General features: G+C 34.4%; 1 protein-coding gene across 4 annotated transcripts in view; it reads right to left on the bottom strand.

The window, feature by feature from the left end:
- FNBP1L (formin binding protein 1 like) overlaps positions 1 to 24,678 on the bottom strand; it is a 117,549-nt gene that overhangs the window by 3,974 nt on the left and 88,897 nt on the right. For 3 of the 4 annotated variants that reach the window (XR_014794068.1, XM_084873430.1, XM_084873429.1), the window contains exons 9-13: positions 23,550 to 23,753; positions 11,753 to 11,862; positions 4,949 to 5,081; positions 4,493 to 4,587; positions 1,587 to 1,735 (exon numbers count right to left, since the gene is read on the bottom strand). Coding sequence is in view for 3 of the 4 variants with exons in the window: in XM_084873430.1 (XP_084729556.1) it covers positions 1,587 to 1,735; positions 4,493 to 4,587; positions 4,949 to 5,081; positions 11,753 to 11,862; positions 23,550 to 23,753 (691 nt within the window). In the remaining variant the exon portion in view is untranslated. Of the gene's footprint in view, positions 1 to 1,586; positions 1,736 to 4,492; positions 4,588 to 4,948; positions 5,082 to 11,752; positions 11,863 to 15,274; positions 15,290 to 22,014; positions 22,174 to 23,549; positions 23,754 to 24,678 lie in introns of all 4 variants that reach the window. The other variant, XM_084873431.1, reaches the window with a different exon arrangement.

Consider the following 24,678-nt stretch of genomic DNA (forward strand, 5'->3'; position numbering starts at 1 on the left):
ATAATAAAGTAATTATAAAATACTTTCTTTGTGTTTATTTGATTCCTATTCAAGAGAATTACTTTATATATAGTCAATATAGGCACAGAGTTAAATTTTTTAACATTTTCTAATGGTGGTGTGCCTCGTGATTTTTTTCATGAAACAAGTGTGCCTTTGCCCAAAAAAGGTTGAAAAACACTGGTTTAACCAACACTTTCATATACATTATCTCATGTGAACTCCCAGGCTGGCATTAATATCACCCCCATGTAACAGATGAAGTCTAAGCCACAATGACATATGACTTGCAAGGTTACTCTAACTGATTTCACTACTTCAACCTCTTTTCCAAATTTGAGTGTTATTGCTATCTATATAGAAAATTGATGAGATGTGGATCAGGAAAATAGTAATAAGATAGTGAGAGGGTGAAAAGAATGTAGCTTAAAGAGAGAACAGAGAAAAAACTATAGGCTCAACTCTGGTGATGGTAGAAACAAGATGGTTATAGCCAGAGAGCACAAACTTTCTTTAAAACCTCATCAGCTTCAGGGCTCTTTCCTCCCAATCCCCAAACCTTCCAACCTGCACAGGTAGGGTCCCTAGAGGCTGCTGGCTGTTGCCCTGAGCCTCCCCTTCCCGGGCTGCCAGATGGGGCCTTCCTTCATTCTGTGCTGCCCCCTGGGGGTCAGCGCACGTCACAGCGAGTGATCAAACTCCTGGTCAAACTCCCGAGGGGACACTTTGCATATTTTATATATATATATATATCTAATATATATATACCTAATATGATTACATATATAAACATATATATAAAATATATATGTATATAAAAATATACATATATATTGTTGTTTTTCTTAGAATGAGGAGAAACTAAAGACTTTACTCAATTTTAAAACCAATACAATGGATGGATGGGGAAGGACCTTAGTTCCTATACCATTTTACAAAACAACTTATTTATAAAGGTGTTACTGTGCTCCTCTGTGATTTGAGGAAAGGATTTTTCAGAATCCTTTTCCCACCAGAGAGGGAAGGGTGAAGAAAAGTCTGCAGGAGAGGACCACAATGGCTTTCTCCCTTCGGTCTGTCATCCGACTCTTACAGAGGAAAAGATGCACACTCAGAAGCTACCATACTCTCTCCTCCCCTCATCTGAAAATGTGGCCTGGTGAGGAGATGGTGGCATTCAGATAAGCCATTTGCCGTGCACTTGTCTCCCAATGTTAGCAAGTTAGAAGGAAGAGTGAGAAGTGACATCCGCCCACCCTCCACTTCCTGGGTTAGGATACACGCTTGAGCTGCTTCAACTTTACTGAGTACATGAAGCATTAGTCACCTCTCTGGGGGAAAGTGTGTATCAACCAAAGTTGATCATTAAATAATAATCTGTATTAGTATACTGAAAAGTAGGTAATTTTCTTTTAATGTCATGTATGGAATGAACATCTATCTGTAATACAGTTAAATTCATACTAATGAACTAGTGTTATTATCTAACAATGTATTATTTAGCTGCAGACATTAAAGTACATAATTCATAAATGTAGACTTTAGAAATCAATTTTATCATATATAATGTATTAGAAAAATCATACCATCAAAAGGGTAAATAGCTTTGCAGTGTCCAATAGCAGGCAAGGGATCGTCATCTTCAAAGTCATCATCAAACTCACTGTGGGGCCCATGCTGTTGGGGTGGCCCACGGACTTCCTGGTTTGCGTCATCAGTGTAACTTCCCTCAGGACTATAAAACATAAAATTATCTCTGATCAAGTATCACAAACATGGAACCTTTCATATAGTCTCAGGATCAATTCGGAGAATTAAATATCTACGACATAGTCCCAAATTAAATCTTTATGTTCTTAAACACTGACTCTATCTACCTACCTACCTACCTATCTCTTCTAAAACAAAATGATTGTTGAATTTCCTGAAATTAAAAGACTACAATATTCTAGACACACAGCATGTATTCAGTGAACATCTCTCACAATCACCTATAAAGATGTAGTAGATACTTGTCTTTCATTACTCTGGATTTATCACACCCTCTTTTGCAAGAGGGCACTAAAATTCCTTAGGGGACCCACCCAGAACCGTGTTCGGTTAAAAGGTTTCAGGTGGCTTGTTCTGTCCTGACTCCAGAGGGCTCGTCTCAGCACAGCACTCGTATGGCTAGAGTGATGAGTTGGCAAGTAGGACTGTAACCCAGTCAGATATAAGAGATGCACAAAGACCTTTGCTTGGGATTGTTGAAAAAGAAGCTCCCTTCCTTTTCCACTGGGCTTGAACCTGGAGAAATATGAACCTAGAACTTTGAAAGATTACCATATGAAGCCTTAAAATGAAGCCAAGACAGTAGAAGGCAGTACTGTGAAGGGGAGAAAACAGAATATTGAGGATATATCATTTGAACTCCAAGATTAAGCTCTCCCTGAAGTCAGCTAATAAAATCTTTCTTTAGTTTAAGCCAGGATAGGTAGAGAATCTCATTCTGTCACTAAAAACCCAAAGACTCCTAATAAAGTTCATTTTCAACTACTCATGTTACCAGGAAAGTTAGTAACTTAGGGGGGGAAAAAACAAAAACAAAAACAAAAAACCAACAACAACAACTCAGTAATCCAAAGGCATTTTTTCTTCACAACTTTTTATTTATATTTTGAAAATATTTATTGATCTTTTACAGAGAGGAAGGGAGAGGGATAGAGTTAGAAACATTGATGAGAGAGAAACATCGATCAGCTGCCTCCTGCACGCCTCCCAGTGGGGATATGCCCGCCACCAAGGTAAATGACCTTGACCGGTATAGAACCCGGGACCCTTTAGTCCACAGGCCGACATTCTATCCACTGAGCCAAACCGGTTAAGGCTCTTTACAACTTTTTAAATCAAAGAGAGAGAAATGTTAATTTTGCTGAAGAATCAAATGACTAAGGTTTTAATAATGGGGAAATCTACGTGATTAGATTTAACAGCACTTTCAGTATGCCTGAAAAGACATATTTTTTTATTTTATCTTTATTGTTTAAATTATTACAGATGTCCCTTTTTAACCCATTGATCCTTCCTTCCCACTCCTGTCCCCTCCCCAGGCCTTCATCCCACTACTACCTGTGTCCATGGGTTAAACCTATAGGCATGTAAGTTCTTTGGCTGATCTCTTCCCTGCCCTCCACCCCCTTCACTCTGAGGATCCTTAGAGTGAAGTTTATTGCATGCTTTCATGTCTCTGGATCTATTTTGTCAATTTATTTTGTTCATTAGATTTCACATATAAGTGAGATCATGTGATAATTTCTCCTTTACTGATGTAGTGGATAAAGAAGCTGTGGTACATGGAATCCTGTCCAGCTGTAAAAAGGGGATCTCTTACCCTTTGAAACAGTATAGAGGGACCTAGAGAGTATTATGCTAAGTGAAGTAAGTCAGTGAAAGATGTGTTTTTAAATAACACAAGTCAAATAGGTTATTAAAATCTAGGTTTTATCTAATAACAAAACCCAGTATGTTTTTGGTATATAATGAAGATATGTACTCTTTCAAAAAATGATAACAGAGAGGAGAAATTAATATTTGTCAAGAATATACTATAACCAGTTTTTTACTACTGGATGCTTTATGTACATTGCTTCACTTATTACTAAAAACCTGAATAGGTGGTATTTTAATCTCTATTTTATATTTGAGGACACTGAGACTCAGAATTAAAAATGAACTTACTCAAACTATAGTGTATGTAAGCCGTAAACTAAGAGCTCTCAATTTCTTCTCTAAGGATAAATTCTAATTTGTTGGACTTTTTAAAATATTTTTTAATTGATTTCAGAGAGGAAGGGAGAGGGACAGAAAGATAGAAACATCAATGATGAGAGAGAATCATTGATCAGCTGCCCCCTACATGGCCCCTACTGGGGCTCTTGCCCACAACCCAGACATGTGCCTGGACTGGGAATCGAACCGTGACTTCCTGGTTCATAGGTCAACGCTCAACCACTAAGTCACGTTGGCTGGGCTAATTTGTTGGACTTTATTTTGAAAAATAAAAAAAATATTACAATAAGGAAACGCCACAATGATATGGAAACTTAGCAAAGTGCCTTTTGGAAGCTCTGGTCTAAACTAACAATATACATTTTTCATAAAACTTTGAGCAAGTTGATAGTTAAATTTTTCTTTGGCATTAGCTACCCAACTCCATCTATTAGGACATCTCCCAGGCCTGAGGAGCCTATGCCTCCAGATTACAGCTCCAAGAACTTTCTTTGTTCCCAGCTCTGCTTTGGAATACATGACAAACAAACTGAGCAGCAATATGAAATTTCATACTTCACCTATAGCTATTATAAAGAAACAGAAAATTTAGGTTTAAAAGACTGATGTTATTAAAGCCAAACTTGTTAAATGAGGGAGGAAGAAAAAAAATTATATGAAGTTTAGAAAAAAAAAAGTGAGAAAAGTTTGGGAGAAAAGAAGAAATAAAATACAAAAAAATGACCTTTCTCGTCCCTGTGTTACAAGATGATTTATGTCACTGCTATGTCTTCTGTCTCCTCTCCCACCTGTTTTGCCTTCAACTTCAGAGAGCCATGCCTTGGGAAAAAAATAAGTAAAACTGAGCTTAATAAATATTTTTAAAAGCTCTTAAGATATTCTACATTTAAAATGTGCTTTGAATTATGATTATGTAATTCTTAGCGAAGGGAAACCTTTATTCCAGTTTGGTTAATGATCTACTTTATGGCTAATAAAAAATAGTTTAAGTGTTTATTTTTACATATCATTTTTAACTTAAAAACTTCAACAAGGGACTAAACATATGATATCTTAATTTTAGTTCATGAGCGCTGAAATTAAAAATATTTGAAGATAATTCTAGCAAAAACTAACCTATCATGATGAAGTTTATACAAATGAATTTATCTCAGACAACTGCTAAATAACAAATCTCTACCTCATTCTTGTGGATTTCCATTCGCAGGCGGTCAATATTATTCATGGTCTCTGCTAATTTAGGCTGCAAACTCCCTGGATCCCCCATTTGTGGATTTTTCTCATACACATCTTTCATTTTGTTGAGTGCTTCTCTGAAAACAAAAAGGAAGCCATAAAATTAAATATTCACTCTATTTATTTCCAGATAAAAGAGTTTCATTTTATTTTGGGGACTCACATGCAACCTAATCTGAAAAGATTCACATATCTTTAAGTTTAGTAAAATATTACCTGATTAAAGATAATCTGATGAAGTATATAGAGTGTGTAATTTTTTGAAACATCCTTTAAATCACTTGAAATGTCAAAAACAAGTTAGATTAATTTCTCATTTCTTGCTCCTGAGATTATATATATACAGATCTATACATATATGCTTAATCAAAGGTTGGAATATATTCCTCAATATTCTTAAACTTATCATATCCGAAATCAAACTCATATTCCCATCTAGATATTATTCCACCTTTTCTTAGTGTTCACAGCATCATCGTCCTCCCACCCATCTATACTAGAAATAGAAATGCATCTTTGACTTGCCCTTCTACCTCCAAATGGAGTTATGCATCTCCTCTTCACTAATCGTAATAATAATAGACTGTGACTCAATCAACTCTCCTCAACTCTGACAGCTGACAGTACTGACTTAAACTCTTTAATACTCATTTCCTGCCTGATCTCCTGGAGGGTACATTTTCTTTTTCTTTCTCCTCACCTCTGCTGCCTTATATCTCCCTGACTGGCTCCTCTTCCTCTCGTCATCCTTTACATGTGTGTTACATAAAATGGCATAGGTTTCTTTTCATCTTATCCTACACTCTTCCTTCAGAATGATCTCTTATTGTTTTGTTTTTATTTCCCAGTTTTAGTGAGATATACAATAATTGACTCATTGCTTTAATATCACCTATTTTTAGATGATACTCAAGTATACATCTCCAGACCTCTTTTTCTTTTAAGTTCTAGATTCGATTTCCAAATCCAACTAGATACTCCCATATAGATTTTCACATATTCCAAAAATCAACATAAAACAACACCACGACCTTTGCCCAAAATTCATGTTTTCTTACTGTTTTAATTACGTCTTTATCTATACTTCTGAGGTAGAAAGCCTCCATTTTTCTCTTCTTGGACATACAAACAGATGACAAGTCTGACCTACTTTGCCTTTTAAGTAATTCTTATCATCTACTCTTTTCTATTTTCAAGACAAGATTTCAACATCTCTCACCTAACTGGCCCTAGCTGGTTTGGCTCAGTGGATAGAGTGTTGGCCTGCAGACTAAAGGGTCCCAGGTTTGATTAAATCAAGGGCACATGCCCGGATTGCGAGCTCGATCCCCAGTAGGGGGCATGCAATAGGCAGCAGCTCAATGATTCTCATCACTGATGTTTCTCTCTCTCTCCCTCTCCCTTTCACTAAGAAATCAATAAAAATATATTTTTTTAAAGTAGTCCTCTAATTGGTCTCCCTGATGTCAATGTCTTTCCTATAAAATCTACTCTTCATATAATTTTCAATTATCTTTCTTTAGAATACGGAGGTGATAGTATCACCTACTTTCTCAACAACTACTGGTGACTCTCCAATACTTCCAGAATTCTGTAAAAAAGCATTTCACACTTCATATAATTCATCCTGTGCCTTTTCATCCTCATCTTCTGATATTATACTGCACACAATTTCTAATCCAGTCTCTTCTGACTAGAGCCAGTTCCAGGCCTTGAAAAAATATTCACATTTCTGTGCTTTTATTCTTTGTTTTTCCTCTCTTCCTTCAATATTCCTACTCTCCCTTAATTCTCTAATTTCTTATCTGACAAAACCCTATCCTCCCATCAAAGTCTAACACCAATTTTCTGGAAATAAACCAGCTAATGTTTGAATGTCAACTCTGATATTTACCAGATACCTAATCTGAGCCACATTATGGATATATCTGATACTCAATTTCTCTACCTTTATAACAGGAGCAACAACCTCAGAGGGCTATTTTGAGGAATTCAATGTAAAATGCTGGGCTCAATTTCTAGTACAAAATAATCCCTCAATAAACATTAGTATCCTACACCATCATCCTTCCTCTTCCCCACATCTCCCCAGTAATGTTTCTCTTACTTATTCCAGTATGAATTCATTATTTTTTCCTCTAGGTTCCCCCAGAATTTTCTCTATTAGCAGCTATCATAATCTATCTTGTACAGAGATAAAATCACTGAGTTTTATCTTTCCTAACTAAAATGTGAGCCTAGTAGGATCAGGTACTGTTATTACTTTTTTGTATCTTCTAAAGTCCTGGCAGTCTATTACGTATAGTAAGCCCTAAATATTATGTTATATGTTATAATTTCCCAGAGACTATTTACATGTTGCATTAGTAAGAAATATTTTAATATTTAAAAACTATTTAATGGGGAAGTAATATACAGCATGGTATATACTGTATTGTATATTTGAAAGTTGCTGAGAGAGTAGATACTCATCAAAAGAAAAAACATTTTTGTGACTATTATGGTGATGAATATTAAATACTAAATGATGAATATTAAATGGTGATCATTTTGCAATATATACAAATATTGAGCCATGCTGTACATCTGAAACTAATATTATGTTAATATGTCAAATATACCTCAATAAAAAATGTAATACTAATAGAGTTGGTCCTCATTATTTGCCCATTTGCTAATAATGTATTTGTAATCCAAAAAGGAACACATGTGGCACTTTCATAGTCATTAGACATACAATGAGTGGAGAAAAATTTGAGTCATCTGATGTGTGTGTACATTCTCAGCTGAGATCAAACAAGGAGATACTTCAACTTCTATTTCTGCTCTGATACTTTGAACAAGTGTCCTTTTTGTGCTCATTGTTGGTGATTTTTCTCTTTATGAGAGCCCACAAGCATAGTGCTAAAGTGCTATCTAGTGTTCTAAGAGCAAGAGGCTGTGAGGAGAAAATACATGTTATATAATCTCTTTTTAGGCATGAGCTACTGTGGTATTAGCCCCGAGTTTAAAGTTAATGAATCAACAATATATACACCAATAGTGAACTTACAGAGAGACTAAAAAAGCAATCCCAGCCGAAACCGGTTTGACTCAGTGGATAGAGCATTGGCCTGCGGACTGAAAGGTCCCAGGTTCGATTCTGGTCAAGGGCATGTACCTTGGTTGCGGGCACATCCCCAGTAGGGGGTGTGCAAAAGGCAGCTGATCGATGATTCTCTCTCATCGATGTTTCTAACTCTCTATCCCTCTCCCTTCCTCTCTGTAAAAAAATCAATAATATATATATATATATAAAATCAATAATATATATATATAAATATATATATTTTATTATTATTATTATTATTATTTATTTTTATTTATTTATTTATTTATTTATTTTAAGCAATCCCATTTACCATCGCACCAAAAAAATTAAGATACCTAGGAATAAACTTAACTAAGTAGGTAAAAGACCTGTATGGGGAAAACTATAGGACACTGAAAACAGAAATAGAAGAAGACATAAACAGATGGAAGAACATACCATGTTCATGGACCGGTAGAATCAACATCATCAAAATGTCCATACTACCCAAAACAATCTATAGATTCAATACACTCCCCATTAAAACACCAATGACATATTTCACAGACCTAGAAAGATCTCTCCAAAAATTCATCTGGAATAAAAAAAGACCCCAATTAGCTGCAGCAATCCTGAGAAAGAAGAACAAAGTGGGTGGAATCTCAGTACCAGATATCAAGCTGTATTACAAAGCCACTGTTCTCAAAACAGCCTGGTACTGGCACAAGAACAAACATATAAATCGATGGAATAGAAGAGAGAACTCAGAAATCGACCGAAACCACTCAATTAATATTTGACAAAGGAGGCAATAACATATAATACAATGGAGTCAAGACAGTCTCCTCAATATATGGTGTTGGGAAAATTGGATACATGAAAACAAAACAAACAAACAAAAAACTAGACCACAACTTACACCGTACACAAAAATAAACTCAAAATGAATAAAGGACTTAAACATAAGATGGGAAACCATAAATGTACTAGAGAAATCCAAAGGCAGCAAAATCTTAAACATATGCCGAAGCAATTTCTTCACCAATACTGCTCCTAGGACAATGGAAACTAAAGAGAAAATAAACAAATGGGACTACATCAAAATAAAAAGCTTTTGCATAGCAAAAGAAACCATCAACAGAACAACAAGAAAGCCCACTGCATAGCTGAACATATTTGCCAATGTTATCACTGATAAGGGTTTAATTAATCTCCAACATTTACAGGGAACTCATATAACTTTAAAAAGGAAGATAAGCCAATCAAAAAATGAGAAACGGCCCTAACCAGTTTGGTTCAGTGGATGGAGCATCAGCCTGCGGACTGAAGGGTCCCATGTTCCATTCTGGTCAGGGGCATGTACCTTGGTTACAGGCACATCCCCAGTGGGAGGCATGCAGGAGGCAGCTGATTTATGTTTCTAATTGATGTTTCTAACTTTCTATCCCTCTCCCTTCTTCTCTGTAAAAAATCAATAAAATACTTTTTTTTTTAAAAACAAACCCGAGAGGGGAGGAAATGGGCAATGGACCTAAATAGATACCTTTCAAAAGAAGACATAGGCCAAGAGACATATGAAAATACACTCAAAGTCACTAATTCTCTGAGAGATGAAAATCAAAATGATGATGCGGTACCATCTCACACCTGTCAGAATGGCTATCATCAACAAATCAACAAAAGACAAGTGCTGGAGAGGATGCAGAGAAAAAGGAACCCTCATCCACTGCTGGTGGGAATGCAGACTAGTGCAGCCACTGTGGAGAACAATATGGAGTTTCCTCAAAAAACGAAAAATGGAACTCCCATTTGACCTAGTAATCTCACTTCTAAGAATATATCCCAAGAAAACAGAAACACCAATCAGAAAGCATATATGCACCCCTATGTTCATAGCAGCACAATTCAGCATAGCTAAGATTTGGAAACAGCCTAAGTGCCCATCAGCAGATGAGTGGATTAAAAAACTGTAGTACATCTACACAATGAAATACTACACTGCGGTAAAAAAAAAAGAAAGAAATTCTTATTATTTGTAACAGCATGGACGGAACTGGAGCATTATGCTAAGCAAAATAAGCCAGTCAGAGAAAGATGAATATCACATGATCTCACTCCTTTATGGAATATAATGAGCAACATAAACTGATGAACAAAAACCGATCCAGAAACAGAGAAGCATCGATCAGACCGTCAAACCTCAGAGGGAAGGTAGGAGAGGGTGGGGGTAAAGGGGAAAGATCAACCAAAGGACTTGTATGCATGCATATAGGCCTAACCTATGGACACAGACAACAGGGGGGTGAGAGCATGAGTGGGGAGAGGGGACGCTGGGGTGATAAGAACACATATGTAATACCTTAATCAATAAAACACACACACACAATAAAACATGTCTTTAAGGAAAACATAAAACAAGGCTATGTATATATTATAGATCTGTTGATACAAATGTTGTGACCAGAGGCTGATAACTGGAGGCCTGTATTTTCTGTTTTGGTATTCACTAATCAGTGTTCACAGTGACTTTACAGAGCCTAACTGCCACAAATGGCAAGAATGGATTATAATGCCATATTTCTCTTATGATTAAACAAACAATTATATCTGATGTATAATTCTTAACAATCCCTTTAATCACTAATACCAGACCTTAAACTCTTAATTTTTAAAAAAATATTTTTGATTTCAGAAAGGAAGGGAGAGGGAGAGAGAGATGAAACATCAATGATGAAAGAGAATCATTGATTGGCTGCCTCCTGCAAAACCCCCCATTGGGGATCAAGCCCGAAACCCAGGCATGTGACCCTGACCAGAATCAAACCCGGGACCCTCCAACCCGCAGGCCGATGCTAGGGCAGTGGTCGGCAAACTCTTTAGTCAACAGAGCCAAATATCAACAGTACTATGATTGAAATTTATTTTGAGAGCCACATTTTTTAAACTTAAACTTCTTCTAACACCACTTCTTCAAAATAGACTCGCCCAGGCTGTGATATTTTGTGGAAGAGCCACACTCAATGAGCCAAAGAGCCACATGTGGCTCTCGAGCCGCAGTTTGCCGACCACGGAGCTAGGGCCTTAAGCTCCAATTTTATCTTCAGTGTAAAAGCAGATAATAAGTCACCAATTCACTGTAACAACCATTTTCTCATCATAGCTCTCTATGCTCATTAAAACAAAACTGAAATACAGGAATCTCTTTATAAAATTGGGAGAATAATAAAGCTTTGAGTGAATGAATCTGAAGCCATAGTAATCAAGTACTATTTACCAACATATTTTGCTACAAAAGAAATAATTATAGTTTCGGGTATCTATTGAATTCAATTTATATACCAAATCAAAATGAAATTTATCTAAGCATAAGAGGTAGTTATTGTTAGTGAAACTACTCTTGATAATGATCAAGTGATTTTGTAAATTTTTGGAAGGCATAAACATAAACTATTAGCTCCAATAAGAAATCTGCAATCTCAGAAACTCTAACATTTCATTTTTACTTGTGACATAGCAACCATAAAATTTTCTAACACTTCAGAGTGTTTTTTCCCCTAAAAAGATATTTCAACTAGGATGAATGATTTTTAAACTTCTTATACATCACACTTAAACACATCATTCAAAATAGATCCTGAAAGGAATAACAATAGTAGAGAGAACTTAATGGAAAAATACTTCTGATCTGATTCTTTTTGTAGTTCTCTGTTAAGTTCATCAATGCGCTGCTGTAGTTTTTTACGTCTCTGTTCTGGTGGCAGATGACTGAAATCTTCTAGTGCTGCGCCCTGAAAAAAGAATGAATCTAAATGAGGATAAAAGGCATTTTTCAAGAAATTTTATTTTTAATATATATCCGTTATAAAATAAGAATATCAATTTTTAAGTTTAAATTCTAATTAGCCCCCAACAATCCCTTTTAAGAAAAAGAAATCTACATAGACATGTGTGTTAATTAAAACAAGTGTATTAACAAAAGGGCTCAAATTCCAGTCAGTTTATAAAATCATGAAACAGGATGGTAAAAATAACAGTAGATAAAGATATTAGGGAATAATCAGTATCACATTATTCCCAGGTCCCGGCAGAATTAAAATACATACATACGGATCTTCTTACAGCAACAACAACAAATGGAAACACGTAACATTTCTCATCTATATATATATTAATGTTTTATATCTAACATATCAACACATCCGTCAGAATATTACAAATGTTCAGATTAAAAATATGAAGTTTGTATCATTGAATTAAGTAAGCAACTTACCTCATAAAACACTCTAATTAATGCATATAGTCTTTGAATGATTACACTTGTAAACCAATCTATTCTTTAGAACCAAAACACACTTGGCAATTAAAAAACAAATGATCCACTATTGATTCCATCTGATATAAACCCGTATTTACATGGTTTTTATATCCTCCAAAAACTGATGACACCGATCTCCTTCTTTTAAAATGGTTGTTTTAAGAATACACAAATTCAGTTTTTAAAGTGTAGCTGAAGGGAGCTCCCAAAATAAGTGTATCCTTGCTCTGTGGACCATTTGTGCCTATAACATAAGCTAAAAAGCTTTATTTCACCATTATAAGAATGCTCCCCTTACTGTAAGAGAAATGAGAACACTCAATTTTAGGATAAGACCTGATCAAATGTAACATTTAATTAATAACAGTATCTCTAGAATTTTCCCAAATGGCCTTCACATTATGGACATTCAACAAACTTGCCTAAAAAGAAGTAGGACATTTTGTCTAAGTAGCTGTTATTTTTTAATCTACCAGTCACCATACATAAGAATCTGTCAAATCAATCAAATGTGCTTAAATGAAATTTAGTGGTCAATCGTCATTATGTTATCACGTTTAATCTAATTTATGGTACAGCTTTTGAAAACTATTATATATGTACCAAAAATAAAACTTTCTATATTTTTAAATATGTATTAAAAATTTGAAAAACACCAAAACCGTTTTTGGCTCAGTGGATAGAGTGTCAGCCTGCAGACCGAAAGGTCCCAGGTTTGATTCCGGTCAAGGTCATGTACCTTGGTTGCGGGCACATCCCCAGTGGGGGGGGGGGGGGGGGGGGGGGGTGCAGGAGGCAGCTGATCGGTGTTTCTCTCTCATCTATGTTTCTAACTCTATCTCTCTCTCCCTTCTTCTCTGTAAAAAATTAATAAAATATATTTTTTAAAATTTTTTGAAAAACTAATAAAGTGAGGAAATGTATTCCAATATGGTTTATTTGGTATTATTATAATAAACTCAAAACTAACTATAAGTAAATCTGCCAAATTCCCATTTATCCCTAATCAAGCCTTGTTCTCAAATTTATTAACAATAGATCCTAGACACTTGCATATGTAATATCCCATTTTGACATTATAATCTTCTATAGAATATGAAAAGTAACTCAGCTGTTTCCTGTGGATGTAAAGAAAACCTCTGGTGCATTTAACAACTCTCCTACAAGGAAATTCATAAAAGGCCGAATTGCAAGATTCTAAAAAACATCGGTTTATTTTCTAAAAATGAAAAACTACATACAAACTCAATAGTTTTGGGCTTAGGTTTCACAATGTACTTCCATTAATTTGTCTGAAATACATAAATGTGTAAAGGAACATCTCTCTCTTTCGTCAAAGAAACACACACACACACACACACACACACACACACACACACACAATATTTAGGTGATTTGTCAGAAGAGAGCACTGACTATAATAAATTAGTAGAAAAACTTTTGTTCTTATTTTCTGGAAAACCCAATGATTTTTATAATAAACTATCATAAACTCTGAAAAAAATCAAATTTATACTATTTTTTTTAAAGGGTGTTTAAAAGGGAAGCCCTGGCTGGGTGGCACATTTGGCTGGAGCATCATCCTGTACACCAAAAGGTTGCAGGTTAGATTCCTGGTCAGGGCACATACTTCAGTTTCTGGTTCCATTCCTGGTTAGATCATGAGCTGGAGGCAAGCAATCCATGTCTCTCTCCCTTTCTCTATAAAAAATCAATTAACATATCCTCAGAAGAGGTTTAAAATAAAATACTTATAAAAGGGTATTAAGGAAAATCATTTATTTTTCCTTCTATAAAAACAAACTTTTGTTCTGTCATGTAACTTTCAAAATAATATCTATATATATAGAAGCCTAATATGCTAAGTATCTGTCCAGGTAATGACATCACAAAGCAACACCTGGTTTCCACTCCCTAGCAACCAGCCTCCTTGCAGTTTCTTCAGCCCAGGAACACAACTTGCTTCATAGCCAGGTGGAAACATTTCACACTTTAACCAAATTTCTGTGAAGCATTTTCCCATGCCTCATTTCATTTGACCCTCACAGAAGTCCTAGAATAGGTAGATAGGAGACTCGGTAGAATTCTATTTTATTTTCCTTAGCTGGAAAATGGAGATTTAGAAAGCTTAGAAACTTGACTGAAAAGAAGAAATGGTGGACCTTGAAAATGCCTTCAGGTTTCCTCACTGCACAAAATATAGTCAAACTCTGCTGCAGCTATATATTTTACCCTTTGTTCCTCCCTGCATGATCTACAATAATAATCTGCTTCATGTTGATATTTACTGCTGCGTTGCTGACAATTACCTGAAAGTGAAGTTGGGTTGCTTCACTGGGCTGGGAAAAGTTTAGCCTAGTCAAAAAGCAGGTCTAATTAAGCAAGTTTAACCTTTATCTATAAAAGGTTAAGTTGACTCACACATGCATGATACATATAAAGCTCTCATTGGCGCCAATCGCATGCCTGTGTTTCCATCTGTCATTGTTGATCGTAAATTTGGTTAACACTTCCATTATAAAGAAAAGGCAAATAGTGATATTAAAATATTTCTTCTAATAAATTTCCTTTCAATGTGCACAAATTCATGCACTAGGCCACTACTTTAACTATAATTTTATTCTCTGTAACATAACATGACAAGGACTACACTCAATAACATTCAAGAATTTAATGGGTTACTTATAGATTAACCACATTATTTTTGAATTTTTATGATAGCAAGAGGTGCTGGCATTTGTTGGACTCTATCTAGATTAAAGTATAAAAAAAACCATATAAGATGAAAATGTGGAGGTCTACCTTATTATTTGTTTTTTTAAACAAAATAATGATTTGATATTATTTAATGTGGCACAGTATACAGATTAGCACATAAGGCTTACCATCTTTCCCGACCACTGAATAGTTCAATGGAAAACAGAAAGAAATGGCAAATTACTCACATGACACCATAATATAGGAGATGCAATAACCTATATATATTGTTTACAGTGTTAAAATAAATCATGTACATTTCATAATCCAAACAATTATGCCAGAAAAACAATTTTAAGCACATTTTTTGAAAGTAAATTATCTGCAAAAAAAACAACAAAACAAAATACAATGATGATAATGGGCAGATATTTTGTATATGCAACTAAAACTCAAAAGTAAATGGTAATCATTCTATCAGTAATCACGTATTTTCTTCTTTAAATGAGAATTTTTACATAAGTGAATTTCACTTATTTAGCTCTCCATTCTCAAAATATTAATATTTGAAACTTTGAATATAAAAGATTGAACAGCCATTTTAAAAGAAATCTTATATAAAGGATTTAAAAATGGAATGCTCTTTCCAATGTATTAAACAAAACACCATTTTCTGAACTTGTAAGTTTAAAATACCGTAGGGTAGGTTTTAGGCGAGGGTTACATTCTTACTTTAGTTTTAAGGTGCTTTTTAAAATTTACAGACACATTAAAAATACATTATTACCAAAATAATAAATGAATCACTTAGATTCAAGTTCCCCATATGTATTTCCTAATAGACATAAGTATTTCCTAATAGACATAAGTATATGGGCTGAATTCTGCTTTGAAGATATAGCTTCTATTTTTCAGTTTTTATTTTGAAATCTACATGCTTAAAAAGCAACACTAAAAATATAACTTGAATTTTTAGAAAATTGGTTAAAATTTAGTCTTTCTGAAAATATGAAATGACAGAGCCAGAGTATTACCATATAGTTATACAAACTGCACATGTATATAAAACGCACATTCTGTGGGTTGTCAGGGTTCTGCAACTGGCATTGCATCTACCTAGCATCCCAACTAAACACGTGAGATGCATGCACATGTGCAGGTACACAAATATGCTCGCTCGCGAGCACGCACGCACACACACATACACACACACACCCATATGACCAAGAATACACAGAAGAGCTTTACAAAGTTAACTTAATATTCATTGCATTTGGTTAGCAGCCTCTAAAATTTTTATCATTCCCTATTTTTTAAATCACAATATTATAAAGCAGTTTGGGAGATATCGGGTAGAATTTTACATAAAATTATGAATTTTAATAAATAGCTAACAAAAATATCTACCCTTTATCTCTGATGAATTTGTCATATATAAATGGTAATAATGATAAGAAAAGATGACATATGCTATTCATTACTTTTCCAAATTAAGCTTAACATTCTTTAGACTGTCAGTAGTTTCAGGGAATAAAACCATAACATCTTTGTAACAAAATTCCTGATGAGATTTAATGATTTAAATTTTTAAAAGATGCTATTCTTTAAATGTTATTAAAATAAAATTATATACAGGACAAGAAGCAAACTACCTATGGTATTTGATTTATCTTTTATAATTTTCGCCAGCTAAATTTCTAAGTGATGCAAATTATTTTTTCAGTTTCTATATTAATGTTTTTAGAAAAAAAATTAAGATAATTATATACTGAAATACCAGATGTTTCAATGTTTAGCTAATCAAATTCTGGGGATACAAAAAACTCAAGTTCTTTGTAAAAATATTAGAAATATATAAAGTAAATCATGTTCAATACAGAAACATCTCACTCATGTAATTATTATATACTTATAATTAGAAAATTTCAATACCCACTATATAGTAATAAACATACAAGGGAGATATAAAAGGAAATCAGGCAATTAATATTATTAGATGTATTTCACTTAAAGACAAAGAAATTGTACTTTGGATGGATAGAAGCTTACAAAAATTACTTTAGAAGTTTATAAGATCCTAAATAACTTAGAAAACATGGACTTGCTATTGCTACATCAATCTACCCCCCAAACTCCTCCCAAAAAAGTACCCAGGAAGCTCAAATGAAGTAGATATAGAGAAAAATTATTCATTTCTAAATTAAGTAGTTAACTTTAGGAGTACACCAAATATCCATTAATGGTTAGATTTTGAAGGAAATTATAGACCCTCAGAAAAGGTCCACGTATGGTCAAATTAAAAAACACTGATCCAATATAACATTTCTCATATCCTTAAAAATACTAAAAACTGTGTAAACTGGGTTTTCTTTAAGAAAAATAAATTATTAGTTTTTAGAAAGCCAAGATGTGGATATTTAGGAAAAATTATGTAACAAATACAGCTCAACACAAGTTTCTACTTTGAATTGGTATAATTTATCAGTTTTAAGAAAACTTAACACTAATCATTTCACAATATATGTAGATCAAACCACCATCTTGTACATCTTAAAGTTATACAGTGATGTACATCTATTATTTTTCAAAACTGGAAAAAAATGATGAACTAAAAAATATTCCGTTTTTATATAAACAACTGGGGATTTAATTTATTTTAGGAAATTTGCATGGCTGGCAATTTTAGTGGAAATATAAAAAGTGCCTAGAAGTGATTTAGTATAAAGAGTAGTGAGTTTTCTTCCATACAACATATAGGAAAATTGTTGAGTGTATCCTAAGAATTGTCATCACAAGGAGAAATCATTTTGTCTTTCTTTTTATTGTGTTTACATGTAATGATAAATGTTGATTAAACCTATTGTGGTTATCATTTCACAATTATAGGTTAGTCAAACCATCATGCTGCATACCCTAAATTTATCCACTGTAGTATGGCAATTATTTCTCACTAAATTGGCAAGTCTGGCTGGTGTTCCTCAGTGGTTTGAGCGCCGAACTATGAACCAGGAGATGGTTACATACCCCGTCAGGGCACATGCCTAGGCTGTGGGCTCCATCCCCAGTAGGGGTCCTGCGGAAGGAAGCCAATCAATGATTGTTTGTCATCATTGATGTTTCTCTCTCTCCCTCTCCCTTCTTCTCTGAAATCAATAAAAAATATATTTTAAAAAACCTGGGAACAAACCTTAAGACTTACTTTTTTTGTAAGTTTAACAAACTTACATGTAAATCCATGTATAAACACAAAACGTGGCTTCTTAAAGTTTCTTTTTTTTTTTTCTATTTTGAGAAATGGAAGGAAAACATCTTATGGATTACTTTTGAAATATATGTAACCAATCAAAAAGAAAGCAATTTCTCAACACCAAGGCTGAATTAAACTTTCCTTTCTCCTCTCTCCCCTAATAGATTTGTCTGTCATATTTTCTATCTTGCTTACAGCTTTTTTTCTTTGCCATGATAAATAATTAAAAAGTGGGAAGATTTTGGCTTTCTGGAACTAGGCCCTCCAAAAATCCAATATACCGTATTTTTCGGACCATAAGACGCACTTTTTCCCCCCCAGAAGTGGGGGGGAAAAGTCCCTGCGTCTTATGGTCCAAATATAGCCTACACATATACTGTAAAAAAAAAGTTTTTTTACTTGCCCGGCTCTGTGTGGTCTCTGTGTGCTTGCCCGGCTCTAAAATGGTTCTAAATGCTGCTGTTTACTTTACAGGGTTGATTGCATGTGTTTATGACTGTGATGTTGGGTTTTAATGCACATAAAATATTTTAGGACACTATTTGTTTCAGAATCTTTTTTTCTTCATTACCCTTCTCTAAAAACTGGTGCATCCTATGGTCCGGTGCGTCTTATGGTCCGAAAAATACGGTACTTATACTAGAGGCCCAGTGCACGAAATTCATGCATGGGGTAGGGGTCCCTCAGCCCAGCCTGCACCCTCAAGGACATCCAACTGTCCTCTCACAATCCAGGACTGCTAGCTCCCAACTGCTCACCTGCCTGCCTTCCTGATTTCTCCTAACCACTTCTGCCTGCCAGCCTGATGACCCGCTAACCACTCCCATGCCAGCCTGATTGATGTCTAACTGCTCCTCTGCCAGCCTGTTTGCCCGCAATTTCCCTCCTCTGCTGGCCTGGTCACCCCTAACTGCCCTTCCCTGCAGGCTTGATCGCCTCCAACTGCCCTCCTTTGCAAACCTGGTCCCTCCCAACGGCCCTCCCCTGCTGGCCATCCTGTGGCAGCCATCTTGTGTCCACATGAGGGCAGGATCTTTAACCACATGGGGCAGCCATATGGTGTGTTGGAGTGACGGTCAATCTGCATATTACTCTTTTATTAGATAGGATAAAGGCCTGGTACATGGGTGGGGGCCAACTGGTTTGCCCTGAAAGGTATCCCGGATCAGGGCAGGGATTCTCTTGGGGCATGGAGCAGCCTTGGCCAGGGTGTGGGTAGGCCTAGGTTAGGGGCCTGTGATGGTTTGCAGGCCAGCCATGCTCTCAAGCAACCCAAGCGGAGGCCCTGTTATCTGGGATCTATTTATCTCCTACAATTGAAACTTTGTAGCCTGGAGCGGAGCCAAGCCTTCTGCTCCCTCTGAGGCGGCAGCCATTTCTGTTGGCATTTATGTACCTTCTATTATATAATTGAAACTTTGTAGCCTCAAGCAGAAGCCTGGGCCAGCCAGGGTGTGTGGAAAGTTTGGCCTTCTCCATTGCTGGGGGCAACCCTAGCCTCCTGCTCTTCCAGCTCCATGGCTGCTGTCATTCCTGTTGGCATTTATGTATCTTCTATAATTGAAACTTTGTAGCCTTAAGCGGAGGCCTGGGCCGGCTAGGGTGTGCGGAAAGCTTGGCTTCCTCCATTGCCAAGGAAACCCAAGCCTCCCTCCTGCTCTCTGTGGCCATAGCCATCTTGGTCGGGGTTAATTTGCATAGTTGCTCCTGATTGGCTAGTGGGCATAGCTTGTGGGTGTAGCGGAGTAATGGTTAATTTGCATATTGCTTTTTTATTAGATAGTATTTAAAATTAGAACAATATGTAGAAATAAGACAGTGACCAAGCAGATACTTCTAAGTTCTATAGTAATAAAATTTAACCATAAATTTTTCCAAAAGAATGAATGTCACATATTTAAGCTTCTCTCTATAAGGCTCACAGTACTAAGTGCCTAAACTTTTTTTCATAGAAGTACAGTTACTTCATATTCCATGACTCTATTGTGTAGTGTACTATAATTGGGTCTGGTAGACTCAATGTGTATGATACATAAACGGTTACACAAAAATATAGCTACTAAATAGTAATTTCTCATGACTTATGTAAAAATATTTAATGTAATTTCAATCATCAAAGAGAAGATAGGAATTAATTCTACCCTCAAATTCAGGCAATATTTAATGGTGTCTCAATTATCATAGAGAAGAAAAATAGCAATTAATTCTACCCTCAAATTTAGGCAACAGAAATCCCAAATATGATTTGCATTGCTTATTACATATTGCCTATAGGTATAATGCTCACTCATTCACAGGGACTTTTTCAAATGTCATTAATTACCTGTAATATCACCCACATACAGAATTAGGTAAGGTAGATGTAAAAAAGTTGGTTTCATTATAGGAAAAAGGGAAGTCTAAAAAGAGACATATTACCCTAAGACATTTCTGCTGCATTACTGACATCATTACTGTTTGTGAGGAATGTATCAATAGATAATAATGCGATCATGCCCTAAATTATTATGTTCTATGCTGCCCAAAAAACGGAAACTGAACTAAAGCAATTTGAAGACAGAATGGGTTGCAAAAAGTAAGAAAAACAGACAGGCAAAACAGGGAAGGAAAGAGAAGAAAAAAAAAGAAATGAGAGAAAAGGAAGAAAGGCAGAAAGGAAAAGGGAAATAAGGAGGGGAGAGAGAGCACTAGCAATAGGGAACCTAACTATAGTATATTACTAATAATGAATGATTAGACTTTATATAACACAGACTCTGTGGGTTATCACATCTTTGGTTTTCATATGTGCAAATAAATCTCATAAATGTATATAAATTATGAGCTATGACTATTATAAACATAGCCTTAAAATCAAACATAAACAAGGAAAAGTAGTCTAATAAAATAGAATAACACTAATTTATTTATCAGCAGTATAATGATTGTTGCTAAGAAACAAATTAATATTTGCTTTTTTCTATTCAAAATTTTCTCATTTACAGAGCATCTTTGGTTATAAGTAAATACTAAAGGTTGCCCAATTTTTAAAAAGAAAAAATTCGGGGAGGGGGGGGTTTGTTTGTTTGTTTGTTTTTTAGTTTAAGAAAGCAAATTTCATGTAAACACTACTCAATAATATCTACTATTTTTATAGGCTTTAGAATTTATAAGCTATCTTCTAATATATTATCTTAATTTTATCTACAATTTTGATATTTAACATGTTTATCTTTAATTTTTTATTTAACTATTAGAAATTGTATTTTATGCTTCAAAAAGTAGGGCAATTAAAATTGAATTTGATTTTTTGTCAACAAAATAATGCTTTATAAGTTGACAGAAGTCATCATTAGTGACAAATTATTACATGAGTTAACTCCAGTGACAAATTACTGAAAGTCTTAAAAATGTCAATACATTACAAGACAATGGTGGACATATGATTTCACATAAACAAAAAAATAGCTAATATGACTGTACCCAGCACCCTCTTTATAATACCATTCTTTTATGGATGAGCATTTCAAATGTTATAAAGAGGAGTTATTTTTAACTTGAGGGCAGCTATACTTAATTCTGTGGTGTTTTTAAACTACATTTTTATAGGAGAGAGAGCCTTATAATGAGGGTGGAGAGTATTAAAAGCCACACTACACACACAATAGGCCATCATGCATTTTAACCCATTATTAAACTTACCCCTCTTTTGAGACTTCTGAAAGAAGGAATTCTGGGCTTCCCTGTTTTTATTTCATTCATACAATAATGCACGGGCTCAATGGAGAATGTGAGAAACTGGGACCCATTAGGAGTACTGGATGTGAATAAACTAGTAGGGGTTAAGGGTGGGGACTGTGGCTAATATGGAAATAAAGAAAGGAATCAATAAGCCAAATAAATGTGCATAGTTTTTTTCTAAATGAAAATTCCATTTTTGGCAACATACTTTTCACAAAATATATCTCAAATAAAGCTTTCTATAAAAATATTATAAGAAAGTTAACATAGTTTTGCCAAAACTATCATTTTAAAAAGTCAAATTTACTTTTAAAAATGTACCATTTCATTTTATCATATTTTACAAACTGACAGATTAGAAATATAGAGTACGCAAATTATAATGTTAGAGCAATGTGAACTAGATTTTTAAAACTGTCTTCTGATTTCTAGAATATTAGTACTACCTTTAGTTAACCAGTTTCTGTCAGCAATAAAGGCAGCGGTGACAGTAAAAGTTATCTATAATAGGTAATGTCTATTAAAATAAAATATTAAAATTTTAAAACTAACTATTATCACAAATAGGCAAAAAATTCATTACATTTGTGGCTTTCTTCTCAGTCTATTTCTATTTCATCCTTATTTTTCTTTTAATTTCATTATTCCTTATTTATCTAAGCTCTCTTAGCTACTCTGATCTGACAGTCTCAACTTCTTGACTGGATAATATTATTAAAAGCATGAATAAAGCTTTAGCTAACTATAATTGTGATTTTAAATATATAGGTATATTATAATTTTATCTACATTCATGTCAAAATCATAAAAATATATTAAAATAATGTATGCTTTGATAAATATAGACATAGGTTAAAAGTACATATCTATTTTCCTACCGATATAATACTATTATAATCACTAAATTGTTAAGAAAGACTAAGCTCTCCTCTATTCCATTTGCTCACCTGCTGAGCTAGATTTATCTATCTAAAATAAACAACATATCAAAAGACAGGTTCCAACAAGAAGAGTGAGATTTTCTTAGTAAACTAGAGATTTTTTTTAAACTTCAAATAACCACAAGCATTGAGCCCTTCCCATTCAATATTCACATGGATGATTAAAAAAAACTATTAGAAGTCCTAATTTGATACTTATTATTACTATAGTCATTCATTCTAATTGAGAATTGCAATTTTAGTGTTCATATAGTTAGATCATAATGTTTCCTTAAAAATTCTAATTGAAATTACACACAAATAAATTTCAAAAGCATATAACTTAAGAGACATTTAACGAATTATTTTATTTATTATTAAGTGGTGGTCAAATGTTAAATCTAAAAATAATTTGTATTATCAAAGAATAAAACTATGTTTCTGATAAGTGAAAAATAATCATTCAACATGTTTATTTTCTATTAATACTAAGCCATTATCCATTTGATACCTACGTTCATTTAAATGACACACTAGAACGAAATTAGTAGCATAGAGAAACTTTATGACTTTTACCTTTGGCTTCTTTCCAAAGAGCCACAACTTGCCCTTGGCCTTTCCTACTGTGGTTTTGACATCCATCTTCCCACTTTCCTGTTTGGATGCACTGATAGTCCCATCAGAAATGGTTCTATAAATATGCTGACTGTAATCTTCAAATGGAAAATCTCCTGGAGGTTCAAATCCAGACTTGAAGGAGTCTACTACCATTTGAGAGTCCTATACACAAGAAACGTGTTTTAAAAACCATTCCATTTGCTTTCAAAATACCACATTAGCTTTCAAAACTTTAATCCATTAAAGAAAAAATAAAGAAAAAATGTAAAGAAATAATTCTACACTTTAATCTAAGGGTTAAAGTAAATAATTTCTTCCTGTGACTTTGCAATAAACCCTATTTTAATCCCAACAGAAAAACAATGCTAATTTATAAGCAAAATTACCACTTTCTTACTTTGTAATATTCATGAATGTTTTCATTCCATAGCTTTACCCTACTGAAATTCATCTGAGGACTAGTTAGCTGATAAGAAAGGTCTAACTGAAACAAAGAAATATAGAAGAGGTTATTCCCAAGTAGAAATTACAAGAAGTTTCAAAGGAAGAAGGCCTTTTGCTTTGGGATGTCTATGAAGAAGTTGACCTTGGGAATGGATAAAAGGGCATCTAATCATAAAAGAAAAGTATGAGACAAGTAGAAAAACTTTCATTCATCCAATAGGGAAAGGATAAATAAAATATATTAAATACATATTCAGGAATATTAATAGAGCAAACAGAGAAAGATCTCACAAACAGTACCAAGAGCAAAAAGCAACTTTGAAAATATAAAGTTCAATACTATTTAACTAAAATTTTAAAATTCACCTAAGTATTATATTGTATTTTTGGACATACATACTTTATCCTAATGTTCTAATGACATCTTTTTTTTTTAATATATTTTATTGGTATTTTACAGAGAGGAAGGGAGAGAGATGGAGAGCTAGAAACGTCGATGAGAGAGAAACATCGACCAGCTACCTCTTGCACACCCCCCACCGGGGATGTGCCCGCAACCAAGGTACATGCCCTTGACCAGAATCAAACCTGGGACCTTTCAGTCCATAGATAGACACTCTATCACTGAGCCAAACCGGTTTCG

This window comes from Pipistrellus hanaki (genome assembly GCF_964339955.1).
Source record: "Pipistrellus hanaki genome assembly, chromosome: 2".
NCBI classification, from domain to species: Eukaryota; Metazoa; Chordata; class Mammalia; order Chiroptera; family Vespertilionidae; genus Pipistrellus; species Pipistrellus hanaki.